General features: G+C 41.1%; 1 protein-coding gene and 1 long non-coding RNA gene across 2 annotated transcripts in view; one reads left to right on the top strand and one right to left on the bottom strand.

Annotated features, from left to right (window-relative positions):
• Positions 1-5,565, top strand: part of oat (ornithine aminotransferase) — a 7,807-nt gene extending 2,242 nt beyond the window's left edge. Inside the window, exons 3-10 of the mRNA XM_058620629.1 lie at positions 98-322; positions 425-520; positions 1,126-1,253; positions 1,831-1,953; positions 2,936-3,064; positions 3,243-3,356; positions 4,135-4,279; positions 4,480-5,565. Coding sequence (XP_058476612.1) covers positions 98-322; positions 425-520; positions 1,126-1,253; positions 1,831-1,953; positions 2,936-3,064; positions 3,243-3,356; positions 4,135-4,279; positions 4,480-4,640 — 1,121 coding nt within the window. The 3' untranslated portion in view covers positions 4,641-5,565. The remainder of the gene's footprint in view (positions 1-97; positions 323-424; positions 521-1,125; positions 1,254-1,830; positions 1,954-2,935; positions 3,065-3,242; positions 3,357-4,134; positions 4,280-4,479) is intronic.
• On the bottom strand, positions 925-24,676 carry LOC131448311 (uncharacterized). The gene is made up of 3 exons (XR_009234185.1): positions 24,414-24,676; positions 20,730-20,876; positions 925-1,504 (listed from the first exon to the last, which is right to left on the bottom strand). It is a non-coding gene; the product is annotated as an uncharacterized LOC131448311 (long non-coding RNA).

The raw sequence follows: 24,676 nt of genomic DNA on the forward strand, positions 1-24,676 counted from the left end.
TTCATAGAAAGTGGGGTTGAAATGTGTATTCTGAAGAAAGAGGTTGTGTGTGTGTGTGTGTGTAATTTCACTTCACGTTTCCTTTTATCAACCTCAGGCATCTACGTGTGGGATGTGGAGGGCAATCGGTATTATGATTTCCTGAGTGCTTACAGCGCCGTGAACCAAGGACACTGCCACCCAAAGATCATAGCTGCACTCACCACCCAGGCCTCCAGACTCACCCTGACCTCCCGAGCATTCTACAACAACGTGCTCGGAGCCTATGAGGAGTACATCACAAGCATGTTCGGCTACGATAAAGTTTTACCCATGAACACGGGTAAGAAGTGCAACATGTAGAAGCCATTTTTTCTTTAAACAAATCAGGATTCAGAAGGCCTCATGACATTTGTTTTCTTGTGTATAAACAATTCTAAATCAGGTGTTGAAGCTGGCGAGACTGCCTGCAAGCTCGCCCGCAAGTGGGCTTACAATGTAAAAGGGGTTCCCAAAAACAAGGCCAAAATCATTTTTGCAGGTAAGTGGGCATCTTTCATAACTTTCAGTACATCACAGAGCTTTGTCCCATTTGTCACACATTAATCATCCTTGTTGTGTCATTCTATCTGATGAATTTTAATACTGTGCTGTAGGGGTGGGCGGTATACCGGTGTCATAGTCAGCACCGGTGTGACATTGCGCCATGATATGGATTTTGCAATACCGTCAATACCGTGATAAATCAATTGAGCGCCAATAATCTCCTAATTCTAAATAATAATGCATTACATTTTCTTCAAATATCAGATTAGAATATCATTAAAAAATATGTACTCCTCCCAAAACCTACCAAAAAAGTAATACCGTGATATTATACCGTCACCGTTCAAAAGATGAAAAATACCGTGATATTAATTTTAGGTCATATCGCCCACCCCTACTGTGCTGCCTTTGTGTAGTCAGGAAGTTAGCACATTTCCTTCCTAGAATAGGGACGCACAGCAATCCCCTCAGCTGTTACAGGATGGGTTGACCACTGAGTCGACATCCAAAAAAAAAGTCACCCGATCAACAAATCACCGTTTGGAAAAATTGAAAGAAGAACAATGTAATAAATACTTTCTTTTCACTCTTGTTGATCAGATGGAAATTTCTGGGGGCGCACCATGGCAGCCATCTCCAGCTCCACTGATCCCAGCAGTTATGAAGGTTTTGGTCCCTACATGCCAGGATTTGAGCTTGTCCCATACAATGACATTCCTGCACTGGAGGTACAGGTTTTGATGTGACTTCCAACACATCCAGTAAATACAGTGCACCACTGCCAGTTTTGAGTTCTTTAATTTACTGTCATTATGTATAATGCACGCAAATTGCATGTTGTGACTCCATTTGCAAAACACAAGTGCATGGTTTAGTACAGTATGATGTAAAATGCATACCTACATTCCATGGTTATGGTATGTGCAACCTGCAGGACCTCAGGCTGCTGCCGCCATTTTGTTCCCTAAACGAGTCAAACCTGTAAGACAAACATAAAACTAAAATGAGGCCAGTAAGTTGTAAGTTTTTGTAGTGAAGAAGAATTTGCACTTTCCTGCCTTGAATTCAGGACGATGAACTACTTGGTTCAACAAACATGTTATTTTTTAATAGATTCCCCTGAAATTGCTGACTTGATGTGTTCATTATCAGTGTAAACAAATCGGGCCAAATGACTGACTGATGTTTTCACTGCTTTTCTTTCGAAACACAAGAATTGAATGGTTTACTAATGTGCCACATGTTCATTGACAAGGTTATCTTGGATTCAATAATAATGGCTGACTGTTCCTTGTTTTCCCCCAGAAAGCCCTTCAAGACCCAAATGTGGCAGCTTTCATGGTGGAGCCCATCCAGGGCGAGGCTGGGGTGGTGGTGCCCGATCAGGGCTACCTGACCAAAGTCAGAGAACTTTGTACCAAACACAATGTAAGTTCAGTTTTCTTTCTGGAGCCCAACATTAAAAGCATGTGATTCACCAGTTGATAAATGTTGACTGAAATGTTACAAGGGATTTATTAGTTAAAGAAGCATTAAAGCGTGTTGTGGCTTTGGGCCATATCACAGGCTCTTTTTCTTAACAAAATACACAGAGTTTGTCTCACATCATTCTGATTATTCGACCACCAAGGCCTGAGGCAATGCTGTGTGTTGTAAATAGTGACGCTGCTTCAAACAGCCAGCAGGCATCCATGCTGGGAAAAAAGGGCTGCTAAAGCTTTAGTACTTTTATTGTTTGGGTGGAGAAAAGGAGGGTGGAGTGCAATTGTGCTGAAACAAAATTGCCACAGCTTGACACAACACTACTTAAGAACTGCTAAAAATCCAAGGGGTTTTCTAGTATTTTTTTCTGTTTTCATCGACTGTTCCTGCCTCCATAGTCTCACAAAATCCAACTTGTCGAGTGAGCAAATCAGATATAACGTGTTTTAGGAATAAATAATGGACTATAGCTTTAACAGTGCAAAAAACAACATTACACACAAACACACCAGCCAACTCTTACAGAGTCTCTTTCTGTAAGACAGGCTAATTAAGGGGAAACCGTTTAGATTCATTTTCTATTTTCTTATCTGGTGTAAAGAGTAGAAAAGCACCGTAGAAGACCAGTGCTTCACATGGACATCAAGTTTCAGTCAGTTTAGTAGAAATAAAAATATCCACCCTTAGTACACAGATAGGTCTTTTCTGCACTACTAATATTGGTGGGTCATTGATTTTAGTCCCCCATGCCAGCAGTTTGGAGAAAGGAGTATATATGAACTTAGAGATATATTACAGTATGTTTTTTTTCTCTTTTCTAGGAGAGATAAAAGTGAGGCAAATCGGGTAAAAAGGTTTTTAAATTACAATGACAGTTGTAGAAAAAAAACACAGCAAAGACTAATTAGGTCCTCTGTGCTTGGTGCAGGTGTTGTGGATTGCAGATGAGGTGCAGACAGGCCTGGCACGCACCGGCCGGCGGCTGGCTGTGGACCACGAGGAAGTCCGTCCTGATGTGGTACTGCTGGGAAAAGCACTTTCTGGAGGAGTTTACCCTGTAAGTGTTTTTGTTTCTCTGACGTCAAGCTTCATATCACATTATAGATTTGCTTTTGCTGTTTGGTGTTCTTTGACACAACCTTGTGGACTTTGGGTTTCAGATTTTTTTGAACAGGAGTATTGATTATAGTCGTGAAGATGTAGCTAATCTCTGCGTTCAATGATCTGTTTCTCAGGTATCGGCTGTGCTGTGTGACGATGAAATCATGCTGACCATCAAACCCGGGGAGCACGGCTCCACGTATGGAGGCAACCCTGTGGCCTGTCAGGTTGCTATTGCAGCACTTGAGGTCAGAGTTTCAGTGCTTTTTTATCTTGTTTACTTAAATTCATGCTGGGGTTTTTTGCCTTTTTTGAAAACCGATGTGACTTTTAAGTGTAATATCAAATCATGTGAAGATTAACGACGCATCTGCGCTTTCTCATCACTGTACAATAAAGCTAAAATATCTTTTTGGGACAGAAAAATGACAGATCATGTTAAGTACAAGTCTGAACACTCCCAGGATGAGCTCTCAGATTGAATAACAGAAACCACATTTAGTGGTGGTTTGGTATTTTTATTGCTTGGATGGAGAAAAGGAGGGTGGAGGGCAATTGTGCTGAAACAAAATTGCCACAGCTTAACACAACAGACAACTGCTTTAAAATCATCAAGGGGTTTTCTAGTAAATGGGGGCACAGCATCCAGTTGTTAAGATTTACAAGTATTCTCCTTGTATTCATCGATTGGCTTCCAAACAAACAAATGTCCTCCATGGTCTCAAAATTCAACTTGTCAAGTGGGCAAATCAGATAATTAGTGATTTAGAAATAAATAGTGAACCACACAAGTCTATATAAATTACAAAATGTAACTTTTACATCCAAGAGGAATCAAATACAAGCCCGTATGGGGACATATGTGGCCACATTCTAATATGGATTAGAGTTTCAGGTTTTCAACATTCATACGTCAATTTATTTGCAACCACTGATAGACATATAGGTTTTTTTCTAAGGTTAAAACCTGTTTTTTTTTTGTTTTTTTTTTTTAAATGTACTGTTCTTTTAAATGTACTCTTGCAGGTGATGGAGGAGGAAAAACTGTCAGAAAACGCTCAAATAATGGGAGAGCTGCTACGGACTGAGTTGAGAAAACTCCCAAAAGACATTGTGACAGTAGTCAGAGGAAAAGGCCTCCTCAATGCAGTTGTCATCAAAGAGACCAGAGGTACTCTCAACTTTTCTAAAAGCGATGAAACCATTGTGTCCAAAATGTCTCCCAATTATTTTTTGGCCATTTATGTTGAATTATTTTTTAGAATAAAATATCCCCTGAACTTAAGTACTAAGCACTAAGTGAAGAAATGCTTAACCTGCATTGTGTGCTGTGACTTAACCAACACCACCTCCCCTCCTCTCCCCCTGCAGACTACGACGCATGGAAGGTGTGCTTACGCCTGCGTGACAGCGGACTGTTGGCCAAGCCCACCCATGGTGACATCATCCGCTTTGCCCCTCCCCTCACCATCAAGGAGCACGAGCTGCGCGAATGCATCGACATCATCCAGAGGACCATCTTGTCTTTCTAAACAACCATGGGATTTCAGCTACTCCTTCATTCACACACATCCTTCAAACTGATGAGCGACATCAGAACCCCTGACTCATGAAAAGGTCACTCTAAACCAAGTGCTTTGGTTGTTTTTATTTCTGTGTTTTTGTTGGAGGCTTTTAAATAGCGTTGTTCCACTTAAGTAGAGACAAAACTGCTGTTAAGAACTAAGTGTCTGCCTGTAAAACATCTTATACTCCCAAAAAAAATTGGAGCTGGTTACTTCAGGCGTTTGCTAGTAAAGAGTGATGTAAATAGTTTCAAAAGGTTGCATTTATTTTACTTCAACTCTCTCAAATGAGCCACAATTAAGTCTCAGCAATTCATGTGTAAAGGTAAAAGTACAAGTTAAAAATATACAGAAGGAAATACAACTTGCTCACATAACTCTCATCTACATGACTGTATCTGCCTCTACACGAGCAGCGGAGATTTTGCACACATTCATCTCAACGATGTTTTCATATTCCACGACTTTTCAGATTTCATGAAAAAGAACAAAAAAAACAAAATGCTATAAAAGGACGTATTTTTAAGACAAACACAAACTTTTTAAAGATTTTAATTTAATCTAAGTTATAACTATTATTGTGAACATAATGCTGTCTGAGACCCAGAATCCCTACAGTGGAACCTTTGGTATGTTAAATCAAATTCATTTTATATAATTTGGTTTCTGCAATTTCTACAATGAATGTATGAGGACAGAGAGTGTTACGGAGACACATGCACCAAGCGGAGACTGTGTCAGTTGACTTTTCTTTCCCCCCTCATTGTAGTATGTGTACATTGAGTAAACATTCTGATGAGTGATGCAACTGCTGTTATTGCAAATGTCACATTTGAATTGTTACATAACTGGTTGTTTCCTGATGAATAAATATTTGGTGTACTGTCTTGCATCTCGTCTTACTGTGTGTCTTTAAACTGCCCATCAATCCCCAGCTGACTGGTGAAAAGGCAGGGTACATCCTGGAGAGGTCGCTAGTCCATCATGGGTCCGACATCTAATACTTTCCAATTTAACACCTACGGTCACTCTAGAGCAGAGGTGTCAAACTGGTTGCCCCCCAGTGGATTACATGTGGCCCATGTTATAATGAAAACATGTGCCTGTGACCTCCTCTTCCCACAGCACACATATTTGCTAGCAATATTTTTATCATAGTAAAAATAAGACGGTTGTAATTATTTTTTTGTTAAATGTATCACATACAATATTAAATTATATATACTGTGCATGTACAGTGTGTATATATACACTGAGGTGGAAAGTACTGTAATTCACTAGGTTTTTTGTGTACTTGTATTTTTTAGTAATTTTTTAAATCTTGTTATTTTACTTTAACTTCATGTTTATGTTGGCCTGAATTTAAAATGAACTAATAATACTAATAAAACCAAGAGACTGCAAACTTTGGCAGTGACTAACTAACGAGGACATTATGTGTTTACATATTTTATTTAGTCAGCACTTTAGTTTGTAAGGTTTGCCTTCAATTTTAAACAATTCATGTGAGATTTGTGTCCCCTTGTCCTTTTTGCACGACACAAGAAAGAAACCCAACCTTGTTAAAAAAACTAACAAAATAACCTTTACTTTGTTACTACTTTTTTACTTAAACTTCAGTAAATTTTTAGACCAGTATTTTTTACTTTAACTTAAGTCAAATGTTCTCAAAATAGTGGTACTCGAGTAGAGTATTTCAGTACTCTTTCCACCTCTGTATCAAAACAAGCACTTTTACTTTGAAATTCTGTGAAATATCATCGCGATGATCTTTATTGTGATATCAACAAAAGGTCACCTACTAGTTACTGAACAGTTTTCCCCCCCCCACACTTTTCTTTCTTAATCCCGATAAGTGATAATATCGTATGTTATCCCATGAGTACCCTATAAATGATCCTTATTTTTGCAGTGACACATATCTAACACTAGATGGTGCTGTGCCCTCACTGAACCTGGTCTCGTTTATGAACACTGGAGCCCATAGTATATAAACACTAAGTGTTATGCAGGTGTTGAATGTATATAAGTTTAAGTAAAAGGTACAAATGTGTGGATAAAATACTACAGCTGCACTATAGATACACTTTAAGTCTCTCCACTGTATTAGGATGCAAAAGTGAATGAACTGTCTTTCTGACATGAAGACACAGACAGAGATTTGATATATTTGACACTTGTCGGACCCGAGAGACAAATTGGGACTTGTGGCCACAGACTGTATCGACATTTAATGTCTCTGACAACATCATCAATATGAACAGCAGTAGCTGCATCACTAATGAAGCGGTACAGGTCTGAAACACACTGACAAATGTGTTAAACACGTGACTTATATATGTATAATTTAATCAATAAATCCGGAGTGAATGTTGAAAGGCGAACGCTGTTGCCAAACACTCAAACTCAAACCGTGAAATTGGTCGACAGTAATTAACAAACCACAGACACATTTGTATTTTTCTGCTCATTTAAAACCCACAGAAAGTTATTTAGAAAAAGCAGTAGTGACATATCTCATGCTGTTAGGGATCAATGAAATCCACTCTAATTAGTTTAGTGCTTTGCACCTTTAAAAAAGCCTCTTCCAGGGCCAACTCCTCTTTATGAGACTTTGTATTGAGTGCATTTTGACACTTTTATTTATCCAGGAGTGGATTTTAATATTTTTCAATAATACATTAGTCTGTCTGTCCATTTTTCTTTTAATGGAAATTATCCAGCGCTCCCACTGTTGCTCAGGGTCAAACTGGGGATGGAATTAATTGGATTATTTTTTTGACTGACTAAAATAACGTTGTTTTCTTGCGTCAAATGCAGTGTTGTAATATAACAAAGTACAAATACTTAGCTACTGCACTTTAGTACAAAATGCATGTATTTGTACTTTACTTGGTTATATTTCTAACCACTTTTACTCCACTACATTTCCTCTAACTATCTTTGTTACTAGGTACTACCAAATAAAATCAGAAGAAGAAGAGTTGGTATTATGGTCTGTATTTATACAAACTGTTATTTATTTATATAGTGCACACCACTCTCACTCTCACACCTATGATCAATTTACCTAATCCCCATATTGCATGTTTTTGGACTGTGGGAGGAAACCGCTCAACCCGGAGAAAACCCAAAGTTTTTTGCAAGTTCAACTATTATACACCAAATACAAATAGTAATTACACAGTAAAACTGAATAAATCAACTTTTTTACTGCTGTTTAGAGTCTCTAATTGTGTAACTGACAAATACACCAAAACCAAACCAAAACAAAAACAAACATTCTGAACACAATCTGAAATATTTACCTCTGGTAACAAGCTCTAATTGTCTCTAACCTTAAGGTCACTGCCTAATGATCTGCTTTTTCCTTCAACATCCATGCTGTCAAAGCAGGGCCTGTGGTTCAGGAAGAAAGTGCCCACAGAATACAATGTAGGACAGGTCATTATTTCATATGAACTGGAGCAGAGAGATGAGCGTGGCCCCGGAGTTTGCTTGTAAAATATGAGTGGAATCCAAGCCTGGCGAACAAAAAAAAAGCCAAGGGTTATCTCAGGGTGACACCGAGGAATGTGCTTGTGTGTCCTGTGTAGGCTTTGATCCTATGCTGTGTGGAGACCTGCATTGCCCTCAGCCATGATAGGAAAGCATAATGTATTCCACAAATGAGCTCCAGTTTTGGCAAAGGAGTGACAGGCCACAGACTCTGGGAACAGTGAGGTCCAGGGGCTTTGACAGCCGCTCCTGTATAAATATATATATATATATATATATATAAAAAAGCTTCTTGACTTTCCCCACTGCAAACACACATTTGCATAACCTTCATAGGGAGGACATTCATAGACATAATGCATTTCCTAGCACAACCCTAACCTAACCCTAATTCTAACCCTAAAACAAGCTCTTCCCCCTGAAAAAGCCATTTTTAGGGGTGTCAGAATGTGAGGACCAACCAAAATGTCATTAGGTATATAAGTTTTTTGGTCCTCTCAAATATACCCATACAAGAACACACACACACACGCATGCACACCTGACGCTTTATGATAGAAAGGCCCTTAAGTGGTAACAAAAACACACACACACACGCATGCACACCTGACACTTTATAGTAGAAAGGCCCTTAAGTGGTAACAAAAACCCACACACACACACGCATTCTCATATTTCTATCAATTTGTACATTGTACAGCACTCTTACAGTAGTGAGGGCACTCACAGACATACTGTCCCTATCCCCTTAACCATAATAACCTTCACTTAATATTTAGCCAAACCCTAACCTACACTTACTTCTAGGCCTAACTGTAAAACCAGGTCTCAACCCTCCAAAAGCCCTTTACAGCTGTGAAGACCAGCCAAAACATCCTCACAAAGACGGGGTTAAATCAAAAGCTTACTAGAGACACACATACACACACATACACAGTCAGTCTCGTCTATTCTAGCATGTGGTACAAGGCTGGCTTCAAAGACTGGTGTGTGTCTACAAACAATCCTGAAAAGAAGGTCAAGAGAGACCTGGGCAGACTGGATGGCTTTTCTCATCCCCACTTTCAGCCTTTTTTTTATTCCTCACCTGCTCTGTCTTTTTTTTCTCCTTCTGTGCCTCTCACTCACTCACTCACTCACACACACACACTCTTTCTTTTTTTAAATTTTGTTATCGTCTCTCTCTTCCGGCCCCTTTTGTCAGTCTCTCTCTCCACCAGCACGTTTCTTATATTCACCTCACTCTTACCCAACAGGGAAATCAGACTGTGGTCGTTCGCACAAAGATGTCATGCCTCGACTTTAATTCATGCAAAGCTGCAGTTAAGGTGAGCGTAAATTATAAGGCTCTGTATCCATTAAAAGCAGAGAGAATAAGGTGCCGGCTTGAGAATTATGACTGATATCGTGGTGGATAGCGTAAGCTATTCAGCGCAGATAAATCAGAGAATACGTCGGGCTCGCCTGCCAGTGCTCACATTAACTGGCCTTTTGCATTAGGTTTATAACATTTGAGTGCACAGATAAAATACATGAGCAACATAAAGGGCAAACGACACATAATCCTTAAGGAGTTGTGTGCGCTGACCATCATTCTCTTCCTTCTCGGTTAACATCGGAGGGAACATTATATATTGATCAAGCGTGGCAAGGTCTTCAGAAGGACGTGTTCCTCCCTGGAGGTCTCGCAGTGCTCATGTTAGACAACGCAGCCTCACCTCAGCTTCATTTCTGGGTTGCAAACTCGTGTATACTCCTTACAAACCAAACGGTGGTCGTGTCTGTAAAGGTCTCGCAACGCGCCCGATGTTCACAATCTTTATAGTGACAATAAAATGCTGATGTCATTATATTGACAATCGAAGTACAGTATGTGATTCACCCAATGATGATTCAAATAAAAAAGCTTATTTTATTTTTGCTGAAATATAATTCAAATTTAATAGATTTGATTAAAGGTCCAGTCCGTTTTCAACATTTAGGAGGGTTTATTGGCAGAAGTGGAATAATCTACCCATAAGCTAAAGTGTATAATCACTTAAAATAATAATAAAAAACACTTGTATTTTTTAATATGGAAACCTTAAACAAAGGCCACCGTGATTTATAGATGCACTTGTTGAGGGGTGGGGGGGATATTTCACAATCGGTGTCACTAATTCTTACACACTGGACCTTTAAGTCAAGTATTTTATCGAACTGTTTCAGCCTCTTTTTATTTTTTTTTAGCTGCAACAAGTGAAGCTACATTAAAAACAAGTAAAACATGTCCCTGTCCCCATGTACTGCATTATATTTACATACAGACCAATGTGATTGTTTAATTACAGCACATTGGTTATGCAGGGAATGAGTGTGAAGCTTATTGAAAACACTATATTTGGAACCCGTAGTCTACGCAGGAAGAAAGGGACTCATCAGTTACTTCTGTGGACATCCTCACTACAAATTTGTTTGCCTGCATCGTCCACAGCCAGCGTGCCGTGTGTTTGACAGGGAGGACACAATTAGACTTAGTGGACGACCGCTGGTTTGAGCTTTGCCGCAGTATAATGAAAGCGAAAACGGTTCAGAGGTAAGTGATAGTTAAAACCAAGGCCCTGGACAGAGAGAACCGTTTCCAGATTACAAAAACATCCCACTGTTTTCATATTCAAGGTGGGCTACAACCAACCTGCTTTTAGTGACTTTTTTTTCCATTCAGTTGAACTTATTTCAGTATTTCTAATGGATTTCAGTTGTTCTGCACTGTGGGATATTTATTCTACTTCCTATTTTTTTTCTAACCTTGTGTGTCTTCACAATCTGAATTGTCCCCTCATGCGTGTCCCACCTCACTGATTACCTGCTCTGCCCTGCTCTGCCCGTTTCATTTATCTAATGCCTAACAAGATCACTTCAGTGCATTTTGGCACAAGTTCCAGAAGAGAAGACAGAAGTAAAGGGCATTTAGTTTCACCATCAACTTTTGGAAACTCCCTATGGATGAGAACCGCTTGCAGCGATAGTTTCACACAAAGTACAATCTTGCAAACTGACCTATCTGCAGAAATAGAATATAGCAAACATTGTAGGGATGGTGTTCAATGCAAAATACTAGATGAAGCAACATCCATCCATCCATCTTCTACCACTTAATCCTCCACATGAGGGGTCGGGGGAGGAGGAGCTGATATCCGTACACCCCTGGACAGGTCGCCAGTCCATCACAGGGACACAGAGACAAACAAACATCCACTCTCACACTTATGGTCAATTTAGAGCGTCCAATTTACTCAATTCCCATATTGCATGCTTTTGGACTGTGGGAGGAAGCCGGTGAAAACCCACACACACGGGGAGAACATGCAAACTCCATGCAGAAAGGCCCTTATCGCAAACCCGGGTCTTCTTGCTGCAAAAACAAGAGTGCTAACCACTGCACCAATGTAATCTAATGTTTTGAAGCGATGCTTCTGCCCCTTAGTGGTCAAAAAAGGGAACCAAAAATTGGCAATTGGCACCTTTAAATCTGATGTAATTACATTGAACAAATTGTAATATAAGTACCATAAGTACCAGTGCCAACCTAAAGTGTCTCAGGGTGAAATGTCCGCTGAATTCCGTCAGTTTCGTGTGTGGCTGCTACTCCAGCAGAAGGATCAAGGCTCACATGTGGCAGCCACAACACGTAGACCACACTAAAACGAGCACATGCCACCACTTGTGGCCCTAAAATACGCCTTTGGGTATTTGAAGGATACACAAGCCGCAGACGGCAGCAGTCACCACGACTTAGCCTTTTAGCCGCCCTCTTCTCTTCTCAGGTCAACTGAAGTGGCAGGCGACTCACTCGGTTGTGGCCATGCACAAACTGATGCTCCACAAGGACATGGCCTCACGCCACAGATTCACCACCACGACAGCTGCAGACAAAGCATTTGTGTTGACAGAGTTCATGGCTGAGGTGAGGGAAGAGGAGGAGGAGGCAGGAAGGAGATGGAAGAGGGCGTTGGGGTAAGATGTCGGTCTCAGCTTTCACTGCTGGGAGGGTGAAATAAAATGACCAGGGACCATTATTGTGTCCACAGGAATTTACATCGCAGCCTTAAAAGCACGTAGTAGTCACCATGCACAAACAAAGAGAGGATTCGGATGCACTTTACAAAACAACGGTGAAACTGGGTTTAGGGGAGGTAGAAAATGGAGGTGGGCAGAGGTGAAGGATAAATTGGTCGTGCACATCTGGTGCTTGTTCCCTTAACAATAGGTTGGTATGTGCCGGGTCGTGTAAAGCTCACACTCAAAGAGGCTAATCAAAAGAAAAATGTGTCTCCTTCTGAGAAAAGCAGAGAACGGAGGAGTGTTCCGAGGACGATGGGCAACCTTAAGTATCACACTTGGGTTGGGCAATCTGCCACAGAAGCTCTCAGTGTCGTAAAAGATAAATCACGGCACTGAGCGCTGGCTGCTGTTGCACGCACTCCGCTCCAAGCAGCGCTGCTTTCGGAGCTTGGCAAACACGACAAGACGCTTTTAAACTTCAAAAGTTCAGCTGAAGTCTTCTGCGGTCGAGACCATCCAAGGTTCATTAAAAGTGTTGTAGTTAATGGCGAGGCGGGGGATCTGCCCGCTGCTCAAGGGCAAAGAGGGCTTTCCCCTCATCATCAGCTGAGGTACAATGACTCAGCAATAATTCTCCTGTGTGATGTCCGAGCTAATTCATTACTAATGAGGAAGTTCATTTGATAAAAGCAGCCGTGTCAGTGTGGTGGAACGGCATCTGCACTACAGTGCACAGTTTGTAGCCACCATTCCTTACAAAAAGCGTTGCTCCTGCACCAGTCAAATATAATATTATTGGTGATATCCTCTATCTAATTAGCTGCAGTAATGTTGAAATGTACCAGCACAGAATATTTCTAAGGGTTTTCTGGCTGCGTGGGACATAAAATGAGCAGTGACACCTGCAGGAAACCGAGGCACAATCAGAGAGCGACACTATAATTAAAAGCTACATGTCGAGTTTTTAAAAAACGGAATCCCTCCTGGCACAAAGTGATGAATACAAGAGCCGCTAACATGCAAATGACAACTCAAGGCTGTCGAAACATACATGACGAAACATGTGACATGCCTTATACATGTGAGTAAATGTGTGGGACCTTACTTGAAGACTGTTGCCACAGAGGATCTTGCCTTATTCTCTTTGGCTAGTATACTCACATCTTCTTTTTATTGACGGCTTCTTCCCAGTATTAAAAAAATTGGTATCAATCTTTAGTTTCAGGTCTGCTTCAATAAAACATGATGTCAGCATTTGCAAAGCATGAACTGAGTTTGTGGCCCCGCGCCAAACTCTTCTCAGTGATACGAGTATTTCAGCGTAATATGTTGATGACATATCACAGTCATTTTTAATTTCACATTCAGTTGCAGTCCATGTTAAGATGTTTTTGCAGAGCTTTGAACCTTAAGTGTCCCCCACAGTCCTGCTGATGCTGCACATGCACACGTCTGTTAGGAGCCCACTAACTCTCCACTGGGAGAATGTCTCTTCCTCGCACCTCTCCCTCACTCCATGCCTGCAGGCCGTCAGCACTCCAGTGCTACGTGCTAAGCAGCAACAACACAACATCTTCCTGTCTTTGCAGCCTGAGGAGGCAAGACTCACTGTATTCAGTATACGCCGACTCTTCTGGGATCACAAGTACTTTTTTTTTTTTCAAAACATAACAGAAGAACATTTGAACTTATCCAAATAAATAAATAAAAAAGCCACATAAAAGGTATTAAATCCCTTTGTTTAAACGTGCAGCAGACCCTATTCACAAACAGCATTCCACTGCTCTTGGTTAATGTTTATTTGCAGACTTTCAAAAAAAAATGTTCACCCCCACATCAAATTCCACTTTTCCCTCCCTCGCAGACTCTCTTAATACGGCTGCACTGGAACATGTCTTGCCCGAAATCACTGACCTTTTTGTTAACTGCAATGTAATGGGATGATGAGGTCTACTTTGCTCTATTTTCAAAGTATACATCCATCCTCCTAAAAATGTTGACATAGCAATAACCCCCCCGCTTTCAGCGGGCTCCTCATAATGCCTGCTTGCTTACCAGCAAAACACCAAACAAGCACACACATTTTTTAAGGCACCATTTTATGAAATCCATAAATTCTGTGTATTTATGATTGGGCTGCCTGACCCGACACTCATAATGAGAGCTAGGAAGGTTTTGCCTGGCAACAGTGTGACCGGCTGAGCAAAGGAAAACTTAAAGTGAGTTTGAATGATGTCACACGGAGATTTGGACCGAGATTGGTGTTTTCCGTGAGCGTTGGCCTTACATAATTTCAATGGAAATGTCACCGCAAACATAAACCCTCGACAGTACAAGGACAGATCTGTCCCTGTTTGTTTTTAGTAGCATTCCTGAAGCAGCCGCGGCCAGCGATGGTGGCACTGGCAGACAGCCCCCACCAGAAAAATGACAGCTCTGTCCGTTTGTTCAAACACTTACAGCTCCATCGATCAATAGTTTCTATATTAAAAATTGATTGGACGTCTTCTCTGCAGTCCCAGCAAGCAAAGCCCTTTAGTCTCTCTTTAGCTCAGTGACTCTGGTCAGGTAAAAAAAAGCATGTGACCCTGGCAGTTTGCTGTCACCTTCCAATATTGGGTTTATGTATGATGAAATGTTGTCTATCTCGCTGACATACAGTCCTAGTGATTTACTTTGAGACGACATTTTTCCAGTCATTGACCTCATGTCTTGCAGTTATGTTGCTTAAGACATTTTTCACTTTTAGAGTGGGCATCTTAGTGCCATTTTAGTTTAGTTTAATGCATTTTTTGTTGGCTGCCATATTAATATATTAATAATTATTTTTGGTCAGGACAAAGATGACATGCATACGGAAGGGTATTAGAGCCACATGCAAAAAAAATGATTCTGATCAAAAAGACCTTTTTTCCTCACAATTCTGACTTTATTCTCAGAATTCATGCTGTTTTATTAAATTTTTTCCTTCTTTAAAATGTTTTTTTTTTTCTAGATTTAATACTGTACATGTACGACTCTGCACACACAATAGCTACAAAAAAACAGAAACAAATTTCACCTGAGGCGAGACAAGGTACCTTAAGTTATTTGCAGTCAGGACAACTAAACGACAGGACCGTACATGTTGCATATTGGCTCATCACCTTTCTAACACCAAGTTCAGCAGTTGGTCCGGGCAGACGCGGACAGCTCTATAATGTTTCATAATCAAGCTGATCCAGCCGAGCGTGGAGAGCAGCTGGACTGAGCTGATATTAGTATGCCCCTGGTGTGGCTCGGTGACAGACGCTGCAGCCCGCTCTCCCTGCCTCTCTCCCTCTCATTGCACGGTGTCAGATGGAGAATTTTATGTGACAGAGGGTGGAATGAAATGTACCGGCACTCTCCGGCGAACTGATTGGCTCTGTAGCTTTTTACTGTTGTGAGATAACTGATGGTCAAAGCACACATCGGTCAAAGCTGGGGGGAATACTCGCTGACAGCTTTGAGATCTAACTTGCAGGAAGGCCAACACAAATTTGCAGCACAGTGTGACATCAAGAGACGGGCAGAGATTTCAAATACAAAACGTGTGCAGTTGCTGTTCGGAGGGTAAATCCAGTCTCAGACAGTGAGTTTGGAAAAGCAGGTGGCGGCTGGTGCGAAGAACTCGCTGTAATCTGACAGATTGTGATATAATCAGGGTTGGCATTTGGAGTGCTGTACCTGGCGCAGCTGTCTCTCCCCTCAACTGTGACAGATGCTGCAATTAGTGATTGCAACGACTGCCAACTGCTGACAAGGCTTTGTGTCGCCCACCCATCGCTATCGTGTTTGTGTCTTTTTTTGTGGAGGGATTCATTAGCTTATCTCGATATCAAGTTTCCGGGAGAGAAACAGCCAATCACGGAAGCTGCGGGGACTAAGACAGGTGTTCTCACCTTGTGGGAGACAGCTTGACGCTTATCAATTTTTTTTAGACTTGGACATTCCATCCTGAAGCTAGTACAAATGCAGACTGTACCTCCACCATGGAATATACTGACAATAATCCATCCATCCATCCATCCATCTTCTACCGCTTTATCCTCCACAGGAGGGTCATGGGGGGAGCTGTGCCAATCACAGCTGACATAGGGCCACAGGTCGCCAGTCCATCACAGGGACACAGAGACAAACAACCATCCACTCTCACACCTATGGTCAATTTAGAGTGTCCAATTTACCCAATCCCCATATTGCATGTTTTTGGACTGTGGGAGGAAACCGGAGAACCTGAAGAAAACCCACACACACACATGGGGAGAACATGGCTACTGACAATAATACAGAATAAAAGTAATATTCAACTACATCCCAGGCAGAATGGTCTACCATGTTTATAAGATTGACGGTGAACCTGGTTGATAATAAATTCTCTGTTCACTAGTATCATATGCCAAATAATATACAAACTTAAAGTCTCAAAGAGTACGAGCATTGTGTGTGTTGTTTGCCTGTAATTTATCTTTTCATTTAATTTCTTTGTGGTTGTTTGGAAGATTCAGTAGTAGCTGTTATGTAATAACAACGAGTAGGGTGGCCACGCGTACGGACACTGAGTTGTCCTCCTTTTTGGAGTTGCACTAGAACGCAGCAAATTAATCTGCTGGAAACCCATCATCTGTTAAATCAATCAGTAAGTGAGACTATATTTAATTGCCACCAGGGGGCAACTAAAGAAGTCTGTCTATGCGTAAGTTATAGTCTCTATCGTTAGTTTCAGAACGATAGAAAGAAACAGGCACGAGCCAATCACACTAATGCATTTAGCTGAAAAGCAGCTCTAGACAAGTTTGTTCGTCCTGTTACTGACTGTTATTTTTTTATTGGACAAGTGTTAAGTGTTGAATCAGATACCACATCTCCACCTGATGCCAGCGAGTTAGCATCTAAAGCAGAAAGGGAAGTAAAACAAAGAGAAAATCGACGACCAGAACACTTAGTAGAGAAGCACTGCTTTCCCAAAATGCACTCAGGATGAATTTGAATGTAAATCTGGTGCCAGAAACGATCAAGCAGAGGATATCACAACTGCAGGAGCAACGTGCCGGCTGTTTCAAACACTTCAGGATCATTTAGTTCAAGATTAATCGTTATTTTAAGCTTTTTTTAAAGACTCAAAGGGAGGGCCATACATACATTCAACACTGGTCAATTAAATAAAATAAGAAATGAACAGAATATACCACAGGATTCATTGAACGTGACGAAGAATTAAAGAGGATGTCTTTGAAGGAAATGTTTGCATTTTTAACACCATGTCAAAAAGGATGTCCATCAGGATTTACTACAGCTGCTACATTTCTCATTGCTCATTTCTTTCCCAGAGAAGCAGTGAACACGTCTTCCAAACGTGCAGATTCACTCACAAATTCCGATGATACAATATCAAATCACACAGCGGCGTTTAGAACCGACAGAGACCCTTTCACAACCTGGTGTCACGGGATGCAACAGTGCTTTCTTGTTGGGAATATTATGGTAAAAGCGCAGGGAAATCCAACAGTGCGCATTGGAGGACAAACTTACTATTGTGTCTCACAAAGCTCACTTTCAAGCTCAGTATGAGCACATTCCAAAAGCTCAAGGAAAAACACACAGGCCCCCACACTGGATATCTTTTTTTCGCCATCGCTCTTCTTGTCCATCCATTAATGGTGAATTCATCAGTTGCCAAGTCTGGGACTGAACTCCAGATAGATAACATGCTATGTTATCCACCCTGACATTTCCTCGGCTAAATGTAATCTCTGGAATTCAGGATACATTTCTCCAGACACACAGACCTTCTTTCATATATCGATCGAGCGAACGCGAGTGAGTGAAATCGGGGGAGGGAGGCGCGTTTTCCCAAACGTGACTCCACCATGTTGGAGCAGGAATTCTGGTGACAGAAAATAAATTGGCTGTGGTCCTTACAGTGGATTTCCTCCCAACCGCACAAACAGGATATGTTTGTGTTGTTGTGTTATTGATAGAGAGACTGAATGATAGCAAAAGCGCAAGGTCAGCGGTTGCTGTGATCCTCATTGGATGCCATCACGAGCGCTTTAAGATGGAAAAATAAGAGGGGCATCTTTCACGAGGGAAGTGTATCCGTCAAAGGAAATGTCAGCATTTGTGTTCTTTTCCGCAAAGGTGCTATTGAACTGATGCTTATCTCTTCTTTCTTAAAACGAAATAGAAGACATTTTATTTCAAATCAAAGTCCTGCCAAGCCTTGCGTGGGTAACTTTAATGCAACATCCATCTCTGGTGAGGGAGCTGGAGTGCGGACGAGCTCTGCTCCTCGGTAAGATGTGAAAGACGGATGCTTGGAGCAGGAGCCGTGCAACTGCTGGCTCAATACAGCCTGTAGGTATTTGTATTATCTGCCACTTGTAAGACAAGATATGATAAAGTGGCAAAGGACAATGGGTGGAATCGGTTTTGGTGCCCTTTTAAAATCAAAGTTTTCACAGTGACCATAAGTCTCGACACACCACAGGCCTCTCTGACCTGATGTCCTTGAGTAACCCATGGGTGACACCTGCAAACCATCTAATCCACAGTAATTGCTAATGTTTTTACATTGAAGCCAAAGCCACCCAGGAATTAGAGGTGGGATTATAATGTGTTGCCTCAGCAGAGATGAAAAGCTCAAACTGTGGCTTGCGAAGGAACAAAGAATGAAGATTTGGCTCAATTTTAACAAGCGCGAGGCTCGATTTACTTGACTTGGTAATTATAGAGCGACACACTGAATCTGCATTTTGCTTCACGAGTGTCTTGTTTTCTTAATTGACTTTTAAAAATAAAGTGGAACTTGACTTTAAACTGCACATTCAAATAAAGTAGTTGTGTTTCAATCTCAGGGGTTAAATGATGTCATGAACAGTCTAACAGATGAATTAAAGCAAGAGTAGAATCATAAATCAGTTTAAAAGAATATGGTGGAAATGGTAGTGTTTAAAGTCAGACGCATTCTTTGTGTTGTACTGAGAACTTTAAGAACATTGTAAATAAGTTTATACTTCTGTAGGGCTGCAACGATTAATCGATTGTTAATCGATGACTAAATTAATCGTCAACTATTTTGATTTTATTCCGTTTTAGAGGATTTTTTAAATAATTAATACAAGCATTCTCATTTTTCAGTTTCTTAAATGTGAATATTTTCTGGTTTCTTTGCTCCATTTGACAAAAAAAAGAAAAATTTAAACTGAAAAGACATTTAAGAACATCAGATGCACTTCATGTGCTGATAAAAACAAAAGGATACATATAATGCATCACATAAACGTAGAGGCAGTCAGCTGTGGAATATGGCAGCCATTAAAGTGGAAGGTTGTTGTTGTTTTTATTGGGGTGACCGCTGAGGAAAAGGGTGCGGCAGTTTTATTTATTTTTTTAGGACCAAGCACATGATAAAATGTTCTTGGTCGTGTTTATAAGTGAGAGAGTAAACGTATAACAAAGGCAGTGGGGATCAATTTCTCGGATATCTTGTATTGCAATCCGAAAATGAAAGTACATTTAATTGAATTAGTGAAACGAAACGCCGTGGCAATATGCAGCATATTGATTTGTATGCCTGTGTACTCGGCCCGAATGGCTGTTGGTTTCAAATAAAAAAAACAATACTGAGAAAACAGAGACGGTGCCGCCACAGCGCACAAAGACGGAGCTGATTTGTTGTCTTTGTAATTCTGCTTCGTCATCTGTGAGCGCTGTTTGATTACAGCTGCAGGCAAACAGATAGTTTGTCTGATTGATCTTAAGGCTGCTGGATATGGCTGAGTCACATGCAGTGTGATCTCATTGCTTAAAAATGTCATTTACTCATTAATCCAAGGACACGAAGCGGGGAGAATGACTGTGAAGAGTTCTTTTTGAGTGATTCATAATACTTCACACTTAAGGCCTTTTACTAACTGGATTGGACACCAACAGCACGGTCTTCTGTAACATTAACAGACAGTGTTATTTAACAGGAGAACACAGTGAAAAGAGTTACGTCTGAAAGGGTTCTGCACATCTCAGCCATGTGCGCTTTGGTGCCACTGATTCTCATCGGCCTTGATGTGCAGAGGCCTTTACTTGTTACTGGGGAAACTGATATTACTGAGACATGAAGGCGTTTAGTCAAAGTGCAACTCTTAGGCTCAACGTGTTGCCTTCCAGACGCCTCGGGTCATGAATACTGCATTTATCTCAACCCTGGAGCCTGACATTATTTATAAAGGCAATCATCTTCAGCCTTGAAGTGAACCCTGTGTGACTGCGCCGAGCAGCTGACCCCCAACACTCTCCTCCTCTATAAAACAGGGGCTTGTTGTGGGTTAGTGCAGCACAGATCCAAGACATTAGTATTTACGTTTAAAATCCAGTTACAGTGTCAGTTTGGGTGATTGCACCTCCCGGGGTGTTTTACGAGCTGCGGAATATAAACATTTACCCATCATGCACAGCTGTGTTATCGCGTTTCTCTTCCTGCGCGCTGTCGCTCACCTCAGCGATGTGGTGAATATTTCAACTCTTCCTTCCAGACCGTGCCTGGATTTTTCATGTGGCGTTGATGAAGCTGTCAGAGGAGCAGCATGTCGCCAGTATGATGGGATGAGACGAGGGCAATGATTGACAGTCGGTCAGTCGCACCTGCAACCACAGATAAAGTCGGAATAAATGTGTGAAAACTGCTAAAACTGCAGGTACCCGTACCCTTTGTCTGAATCCTCCTAACTCCTTTTGGAGAACAATTAAAGTTCTTAAACTGCATACTTCAAATAATACACCGTCAGTTATGGCTACAATATTTGGACGTTTATATGTAGATGTGTGTTGGATGTGATAAAATCCTGGTACAAGGTCAACTGTCAGCAGAGGTATTGAAGGTGATTCCATACATAACAGAAAAAGTGCATATTTTTTGTGTCCGATACTGATGCCGATATTATTCCGATAGTCATTTTAGACCATTTATGAATGTATGAAGCTGTTAACGACACATTTGTGCTGAGTCACTTCTGCAACAAATATTGTTCTCCTGCCCTAAAAGAAGAAGTAAACAACCCAAACATGACAGCTTTTGCTGATTTTTGTCTGTGCAAAATGAAGCATGTGATATATAGGATTTCTGCATCGTATCATATCCTATATTTTATCTGTCCGATATCGGATCCAGTGATATTGACCAGTATCGGACCGATACCGATTACCATCCTTAGTAAGTATGAGTCACTGGTATGACTGAATATGCCCAGAGTTATCAAATAGCACTATTTGGAGTGAGTTACACCATTACACATAACACTAATGAGGATTTTAATTACCACTCCAGAGTCACAATTCATTAGCAAACAAGTGCTCAATAAATAAATAAAAATGTACCTGTTTACAGAATAAGGGATGAGCTTGCATTTAAATCTTATCCAGGTGAGCTGATAATGACATTTTTAAACCCCTTTTAAATTCAAAAGAAGTTAATTGTATCAATTCAATTTCAACACTGATATTAGCCTAACAATCAAGGGGCTACAATACTATTAAAAAGCCCCTTTATGACACAATTGAATCTGCAAGAATCAGTCTGTCGTGGTGCCATTGTTTTATTTCAGATCTCATGTGCTGGCATTCAAAGCCAAACACAATGGAAAATGTGACTATTCAAATTGATATGGCCTGTAAGTGCAGAGCAGGTCAGGAAAAAAAATGACAAAGTGGAGCGGAGGACGTTGGTTGGTGTGAAACGATGAATAGAAGAGAGAGTTCAACACAGTGTGACTCATTACGAGTGGAGAGGTGGAAAGCAAACTGCCTTCCTGTGTCAATAATGAAGGAGGGAATCTGTGAAGAGGGGGAGCCGTCACGAAGCGAGCGATGAATTATCAAGTCACAGCAGCTCACGAATGAAACCTAAAGCGAAGGCTCTCCCCTTCACAGAGGTGGGAATGATGAGCTCGAAGGTTACGATGAATTCCAGTTAATTTCCACATCTTGAAGGCAACACACACACACACACTCGCAGACACACAAAAGCATCTGCCTGAACCTTCCGTATTGACTTTAGGCGGTTAAAGTGCCACACTCGCTTTCGCTGGAAATAGCCCAGCAGGGTCCAATGCCTTTTCCTAATGAGCTTCTGCACCACTGTCAGCGCCACAGTGCATGTTTGATGGCAAACATTGTAATGCATTATTCTGTTCAAGTGGGAAACAACAAACAATATGCAAAAAAAAAAAACGGTGGAGGACACACAATCAGGGGCTGGCAAATCCAAAGCATGAATAAAACATTAACGGGGAAGCAGGGAGGCGTTTCTCTGTGGACATTTAGAGACTCTGGCTGCCACGAGGTGATAATGCACAATGGGAGACTTTATAGACAGTTTATTTTTCCTCTGCAGGTATATTCTGTTATACATGCCGACTCGGCACGTGAGTTCCGAGAGCCTAAATATAGAATATTACAGATTTTATGTCTAAGCTTCACAGCCTCCTGTGTGTGCTCTTCAATTTTTCTCCAGGCCCCAGAGAACCAATTTCCTCTGCCAGCTTTTTACTGTGGGATCCCACGTACATGAAACCGCCACGTGCTGCCAAAGTTACAACAGTTTAGGTTACGTCACATGAGAGATTTCTATATTTATCTGTTTCATCTGTGCTTCTCTCACTGCTTTGGAGAGAGAGAGAGAGAGAGAGAGAATCGATCTCCTGAAGAATGACATTGTATGATGACTGTTTTTTAACAGTGCTGTGTGTGGATGCTGGAGCTGTTAATTTCCCCGAGGGAACCTCCCAAAGGGATTAATAAAGTCGTCTGTCTGTCTGTCTGTCTGTATCTCATGGAGAAACGCATCAGATGTAGAACCACGTTTTGTTATTTGTTATCCGACTTTGCACTTGCACATGCATAAAATATAAATAATCTGCTTGCATTATGTTATTACGTTAGAGAATTAGAGCCATATGTGAAAAAAAATTGAAAGAAAGAAAACAGCATGAATTCTGAGATTAAAGTCAGAATTCAGATTTTTTTTGTCCAAATTATGACTTTAATGTCAGAATTTTAATCTCAATTTTGATTTTAATCTCAATTCTGATTGTAATCTCAGAATTCTGACTTTAATCTCAATTCTGATTTTAATCTCAGAATTCTGACTTTCATCTTTAATTCTGATTAAAGATCATGACTTTAATCTCAAATTATTATGACTTTTTTCTCAGAATTATGACTATACTGAATTTTGAGATTATAATCCTTTTTGTGGCCCTAATATTATTCTGTATTTATTTGCCTGTAACTCTGCGTGTTATCGTATTGTTTGTGTGGGCAAAATGGCTACATAGCGTCCACACTGTGGATTCTCAGCAACCATCATCCAAAAATAAACAGAATGAGAATTTCGCGTATTTCTGTGCGGTATAACCTGTATCAGATTATAGGAATCCACAACATCCTGATATAACATATGACAGTGTATAAGCACAGCCTGTGGGGATTTTCCTGAGTGTAAAGGTGCCACACAACTCTATCAGCGATTTTTCCTTCAGCTCCTGTGAAATCACTGAAGAAGTTTTCTCTTCCACTCAGCTCGCCTGCACCGCGGTGACAGGGCTAACCAGAGTGTACATGCATGAGGGGGCCACAGGTTTTCATATTACAGCATCAGAAATTCCTGTGGGCCTGTTGCACAGAGCTCCGACTGTTCGAAGCCCATGCCAAGTCCATAGTAACAGACAAGCCTATATTTAGTAGTGTTTATGGGCTGTTGGAAAGTGCTTAAAATAGTTGGGAGGGAAACATTTCAGAAATTCTGCCACATGGGGGTCCATCGGGCTTAGGAATATCAAAACTGCGGCAACACAGCTCTGATTGTTCCAAGGCTGAATTTCGGCACATGAACGTGGATATTGGGAACATGTTTTTGTAGCTGTTGTGAAAATCAAAAAGCCTGTGAATTCCGATTGAATCTAGTCCCTAAAGGTTGTCCAACTGTGGATACAGAAGCTTTTTAGCCCACGGCCATGGGCTCCTCTTCAGTCAGGAATTTTATTCATTTTACTGAAGTGCAAGTACTGTGCAGCTCTGTTATATGAGCGAATACAAGCATCAGATAGGTACTAAGGTTGGCCAGATATTCAACAGTAAAAGGATTGGTTTGAGGGGCCAAAAAAGCTAATCTGTGACTCTTACGTGTGATTGTGTGAGCTGGAATCAGAGCCTTACGTCCTGCCAGATGGAAGCAGTTCCCAGAGTGAAGCCAGAGCGCCTGATTGTCTCTCTCCATACGCCCTCTTGGACCCCGAATAGCTGTTCCCGTGAAGCACAGAGATGCTGATTATGCTGAGCAACGATTACCCTGATGTGCCTTTTCATGTTTGCACATTGTCGGGCAGCACATCGGCTGGTGTCCCAGGTGTGCAGTGCAGCGTGCACGTCCAGCACCGGTGACATGA

The sequence above is a fragment of the Solea solea genome, chromosome 21, assembly GCF_958295425.1.
Source record: "Solea solea chromosome 21, fSolSol10.1, whole genome shotgun sequence".
In the NCBI taxonomy this organism is placed as follows: domain Eukaryota; kingdom Metazoa; phylum Chordata; class Actinopteri; order Pleuronectiformes; family Soleidae; genus Solea; species Solea solea.